The 6,766-nt window shown below is 43.4% G+C and overlaps 1 protein-coding gene across 1 annotated transcript in view; it reads left to right on the forward strand.

Moving 5' to 3' along the window:
- Positions 1-6,697, forward strand: part of LOC115469670 (mucin-5AC-like) — a 92,971-nt gene extending 86,274 nt beyond the window's left edge. The window contains exon 32 of the mRNA XM_030202458.1: positions 1,804-6,697. Within this exon, the coding sequence (XP_030058318.1) occupies positions 1,804-6,697 (4,894 nt within the window). The remainder of the gene's footprint in view (positions 1-1,803) is intronic.
- The last annotated feature ends 69 nt before the right edge of the window (positions 6,698-6,766 follow it).

The raw sequence follows: 6,766 nt of genomic DNA on the forward strand, positions 1-6,766 counted from the left end.
CAGTCATTGTATAAAAACTACACCATCTCAGCCTGCCACTACTAGTGCATTTATAACTACTACTGCTCCAGTAACTACTGGACCACATGTTACAACTACAACCTCAGAAATTCGAACAACAGAAAAAATTAGTCCTTCAGCTCCAAGCACTACAGAACAACCAATCACTTCTCACCCTCCAACTACCATTTCAAAGATAACTACTTCTGTGCCAGGAACTACACAACCACATGTTACAACTCCAGCTCCTGGTGTTACCACAGGCAAAGTCAGTACATCAGCACCAAGCACTACAGAACAACCAACTAGCAGTCCCCATCCTGCAACTACCACTTCACTGGCAACTACTTCTGTGCCTGGAACCACTCAAGTTCATGTTACAACTCCAGCTCCTGCTGTTACCACAGGCAAAGTCAGTACATCAGCACCAAGCACTACAGAACAACCAACTAGCAGTTCTCATCCTGCAACTACCACTTCACTGGCAACTACTTCTGTGCCTGGAACCACTCAAGTTCATGTTACCACTCCCGCTCCTGCTATTACCACAGGCAAAGTCAGTACCTCAGTACCAAGCACCACAGAACTACCACTTACCCTTTCTCCTCCTGTGACTACCATATCTCAGGTTTCTACTACAGTGCAACCTGCTACTTCTGCTATACCTGCTACTACTGGAGCACATGTCACCACAGGCAAAGTCAGTACATCACCATCAGGTACCACAGCAGAAGAAATTACAACTGCTCAACCTGCAACTACCACACAACAGATTACAACAATTCCACAAGGAACTACAGCAGCACCTGTTACTACTTCACTTCCTGGAAAAACCACAGTCACAGTTCCAAGCTCCACAGTCTGCCAGCCAAAATGTCGTTGGACAACATGGTTTGATGAAAATTTTCCCTCTTCTGAAATTGAGAGTGGGGATATTGAAACATTTGATAAAATCATTGCATCAGGGAAGACAATCTGTAATCGACCAGAAGATATACAGGATATAGAATGTAGAGCAGATGTGTATCCCGACGTAAGCATTAGTGAAATTGGGCAAATTGTAAAATGTGATGTAAGATCTGGACTGGTGTGTGAAAATGAAGATCAGGAAGGTGAATTTAAGATGTGTTACAACTATCAAATAAGGGTCAAATGCTGTGATGACTACAGTCATTGTATAAAAACTACACCATCTCAGCCTGCCACTACTAGTGCATTTATAACTACTACTGCTCCAGTAACTACTGGACCACATGTTACAACTACAACCTCAGAAATTCGAACAACAGAAAAAATTAGTCCTTCAGTTCCAAGCACTACAGAACAACCAATCACTTCTCACCCTCCAACTACCATTTCAAAGATAACTACTTCTGTGCCAGGAACTACACAACCACATGTTACAACTCCAGCTCCTGGTGTTACCACAGGCAAAGTCAGTACATCAGCACCAAGCACTACAGAACACCCAACTAGCAGTCCCCATCCTGCAACTACCACTTCACTGGCAACTACTTCTGTGCCTGGAACCACTCAAGTTCATGTTACCACTCCCGCTCCTGCTATTACCACAGGCAAAGTCAGTACCTCAGTACCAAGCACCACAGAACTACCACTTACCCTTTCTCCTCCTGTGACTACCATATCTCAGGTTTCTACTACAGTGCAACCTGCTACTTCTGCTATACCTGCTACTACTGGAGCACATGTCACCACAGGCAAAGTCAGTACATCACCATCAGGTACCACTGCAGAAGAAATTACAACTGCTCAACCTGCAACTACCACACAACAGATTACAACTATTCCACAAGGAACTACAGCAGCACCTGTTACTACTTCACTTCCTGGAAAAACCACAGTCACAGTTCCAAGCTCCACAGTCTGCCAGCCAAAATGTCGTTGGACAACATGGTTTGATGAAAATTTTCCATCTTCTGAAATTGAGAGTGGGGATATTGAAACATTTGATAAAATCATTGCATCAGGGAAGACAATCTGCAATCGACCAGAAGATATACGGGATATAGAATGTAGAGCAGATGTGTATCCCGACGTAAGCATTAGTGAAATTGGACAAATTGTAAAATGTGATGTAAGATCTGGACTGGTGTGTGAAAATGAAGATCAGGAAGGTGAATTTAAGATGTGTTACAACTATCAAATAAGGGTCAAATGCTGTGATGACTACAGTCATTGTATAAAAACTACACCATCTCAGCCTGCCACTACTAGTGCATTTATAACTACTACTGCTCCAGTAACTACTGGACCACATGTTACAACTACAACCTCAGAAATTCGAACAACAGAAAAAATTAGTCCTTCAGTTCCAAGCACTACAGAACAACCAATCACTTCTCACCCTCCAACTACCATTTCAAAGATAACTACTTCTGTGCCAGGAACTACACAACCACATGTTACAACTCCAGCTCCTGGTGTTACCACAGACAAAGTCAGTACATCAGCACCAAGCACTACAGAACACCCAACTAGCAGTCCCCATCCTGCAACTACCACTTCACTGGCAACTACTTCTGTGCCTGGAACCACTCAAGTTCATGTTACCACTCCCGCTCCTGCTATTACCACAGGCAAAGTCAGTACCTCAGTACCAAGCACCACAGAACTACCACTTACCCTTTCTCCTCCTGTGACTACCATATCTCAGGTTTCTACTACAGTGCAACCTGCTACTTCTGCTATACCTGCTACTACTGGAGCACATGTCACCACAAGCAAAGTCAGTACATCACCATCAGGTACCACTGCAGAAGAAATTACAACTGCTCAACCTGCAACTACCACACAACAGATTACAACTATTCCACAAGGAACTACAGCAGCACCTGTTACTACTTCACTTCCTGGAAAAACCACAGTCACAGTTCCAAGCTCCACAGTCTGCCAGCCAAAATGTCGTTGGACAACATGGTTTGATGAAAATTTTCCATCTTCTGAAATTGAGAGTGGGGATATTGAAACATTTGATAAAATCATTGCATCAGGGAAGACAATCTGCAATCGACCAGAAGATATACGGGATATAGAATGTAGAGCAGATGTGTATCCCGACGTAAGCATTAGTGAAATTGGACAAATTGTAAAATGTGATGTAACATCTGGACTGGTGTGTGAAAATGAAGATCAGGAAGGTGAATTTAAGATGTGTTACAACTATCAAATAAGGGTCAAATGCTGTGATGACTACAGTCATTGTATAAAAACTACACCATCTCAGCCTGCCACTACTAGTGCATTTATAACTACTACTGCTCCAGTAACTACTGGACCACATGTTACAACTACAACCTCAGAAATTCGAACAACAGAAAAAATTAGTCCTTCAGCTCCAAGCACTACAGAACAACCAATCACTTCTCAACCTCCAACTACCATTTCAAAGATAACTACTTCTGTGCCAGGAACTACACAACCACATGTTACAACTCCAGCTCCTGGTGTTACTACAGGCAAAGTCAGTACATCAGCACCAAGCACTACAGAACAACCAACTAGTAGTCCCCATCCTGCAACTACCACTTCACTGGCAACTACTTCTGTGCCTGGAACCACTCAAGTTCATGTTACAACTCCAGCTCCAGCTGTTACCACAGGCAAAGTCAGTACATCAGCACCAAGCTCTACAGAACAACCAACTAGCATTTCTCTTCCTTCAACTACCACTTCACAGGCGACTACTTCTGTGCCTGGAAGTGCTCCAGTACATGTTTCTACTCCAGCTCCTGGTGTTACCACAGGCAAAGTCAGTACTTCAGCACCAAGCACTACAGAACAACCAACTAGCAGTTCTCATCCTGCAACTACCACTTCACTGGCAACTACTTCTGTGCCTGGAACCACTCAAGTTCATGTTACCACTCCCGCTCCTGCTATTACCACAGGCAAAGTCAGTACCTCAGTACCAAGCACCACAGAACTACCACTTACTCTTTCTCCTCCTGTGACTACCATATCTCAGGTTTCTACTACAGTGCAACCTGCTAGTTCTGCTATACCTGCTACTACTGGAGCACATGTCACCACAGGCAAAGTCAATACATCACCATCAGGTACCACAGCAGAAGAAATTACAACTGCTCAACCTGCAACTACCACACAACAGATTACAACTATTCCACAAGGAACTACAGCAGCACCTGTTACTACTTCACTTCCTGGAAAAACCACAGTCACAGTTCCAAGCTCCACAGTCTGCCAGCCAAAATGTCGTTGGACAACATGGTTTGATGAAAATTTTCCCTCTTCTGAAATTGAGAGTGGGGACATTGAAACATTTGATAAAATCATTGCATCAGGGAAGACAATCTGCAATCGACCAGAAGATATACGGGATATAGAATGTAGAGCAGATGTGTATCCCGACGTAAGCATTAGTGAAATTGGGCAAATTGTAAAATGTGATGTAACATCTGGACTGGTGTGTGAAAATGAAGATCAGGAAGGTGAATTTAAGATGTGTTACAACTATCAAATAAGGGTCAAATGCTGTGATGACTACAGTCATTGTATAAAAACTACACCATCTCAGCCTGCCACTACTAGTGCATTTATAACTACTACTGCTCCAGTAACTACTGGACCACATGTTACAACTACAACCTCAGAAATTCGAACAACAGAAAAAATTAGTCCTTCAGTTCCAAGCACTACAGAACAACCAATCACTTCTCACCCTCCAACTACCATTTCAAAGATAACTACTTCTGTGCCAGGAACTACACAACCACATGTTACAACTCCAGCTCCTGGTGTTACCACAGACAAAGTCAGTACATCAGCACCAAGCACTACAGAACACCCAACTAGCAGTCCCCATCCTGCAACTACCACTTCACTGGCAACTACTTCTGTGCCTGGAACCACTCAAGTTCATGTTACCACTCCCGCTCCTGCTATTACCACAGGCAAAGTCAGTACCTCAGTACCAAGCACCACAGAACTACCACTTACCCTTTCTCCTCCTGTGACTACCATATCTCAGGTTTCTACTACAGTGCAACCTGCTACTTCTGCTATACCTGCTACTACTGGAGCACATGTCACCACAAGCAAAGTCAGTACATCACCATCAGGTACCACTGCAGAAGAAATTACAACTGCTCAACCTGCAACTACCACACAACAGATTACAACTATTCCACAAGGAACTACAGCAGCACCTGTTACTACTTCACTTCCTGGAAAAACCACAGTCACAGTTCCAAGCTCCACAGTCTGCCAGCCAAAATGTCGTTGGACAACATGGTTTGATGAAAATTTTCCATCTTCTGAAATTGAGAGTGGGGATATTGAAACATTTGATAAAATCATTGCATCAGGGAAGACAATCTGCAATCGACCAGAAGATATACGGGATATAGAATGTAGAGCAGATGTGTATCCCGACGTAAGCATTAGTGAAATTGGACAAATTGTAAAATGTGATGTAACATCTGGACTGGTGTGTGAAAATGAAGATCAGGAAGGTGAATTTAAGATGTGTTACAACTATCAAATAAGGGTCAAATGCTGTGATGACTACAGTCATTGTATAAAAACTACACCATCTCAGCCTGCCACTACTAGTGCATTTATAACTACTACTGCTCCAGTAACTACTGGACCACATGTTACAACTACAACCTCAGAAATTCGAACAACAGAAAAAATTAGTCCTTCAGCTCCAAGCACTACAGAACAACCAATCACTTCTCAACCTCCAACTACCATTTCAAAGATAACTACTTCTGTGCCAGGAACTACACAACCACATGTTACAACTCCAGCTCCTGGTGTTACTACAGGCAAAGTCAGTACATCAGCACCAAGCACTACAGAACAACCAACTAGTAGTCCCCATCCTGCAACTACCACTTCACTGGCAACTACTTCTGTGCCTGGAACCACTCAAGTTCATGTTACAACTCCAGCTCCAGCTGTTACCACAGGCAAAGTCAGTACATCAGCACCAAGCTCTACAGAACAACCAACTAGCATTTCTCTTCCTTCAACTACCACTTCACAGGCGACTACTTCTGTGCCTGGAAGTGCTCCAGTACATGTTTCTACTCCAGCTCCTGGTGTTACCACAGGCAAAGTCAGTACTTCAGCACCAAGCACTACAGAACAACCAACTAGCAGTTCTCATCCTGCAACTACCACTTCACTGGCAACTACTTCTGTGCCTGGAACCACTCAAGTTCATGTTACCACTCCCGCTCCTGCTATTACCACAGGCAAAGTCAGTACCTCAGTACCAAGCACCACAGAACTACCACTTACTCTTTCTCCTCCTGTGACTACCATATCTCAGGTTTCTACTACAGTGCAACCTGCTAGTTCTGCTATACCTGCTACTACTGGAGCACATGTCACCACAGGCAAAGTCAATACATCACCATCAGGTACCACAGCAGAAGAAATTACAACTGCTCAACCTGCAACTACCACACAACAGATTACAACTATTCCACAAGGAACTACAGCAGCACCTGTTACTACTTCACTTCCTGGAAAAACCACAGTCACAGTTCCAAGCTCCACAGTCTGCCAGCCAAATGTCGTTGGACAACATGGTTTGATGAAAATTTTCCCTCTTCTGAAATTGAGAGTGGGGACATTGAAACATTTGATAAAATCATTGCATCAGGGAAGACAATCTGCAATCGACCAGAAGATATACGGGATATAGAATGTAGAGCAGATGTGTATCCCGACGTAAGCATTAGTGAAATTGGGCAAATTGTAAAATGTGATGTAA

The sequence above is a fragment of the Microcaecilia unicolor genome, chromosome 4 (genome assembly GCF_901765095.1).
Source record: "Microcaecilia unicolor chromosome 4, aMicUni1.1, whole genome shotgun sequence".
In the NCBI taxonomy this organism is placed as follows: domain Eukaryota; kingdom Metazoa; phylum Chordata; class Amphibia; order Gymnophiona; family Siphonopidae; genus Microcaecilia; species Microcaecilia unicolor.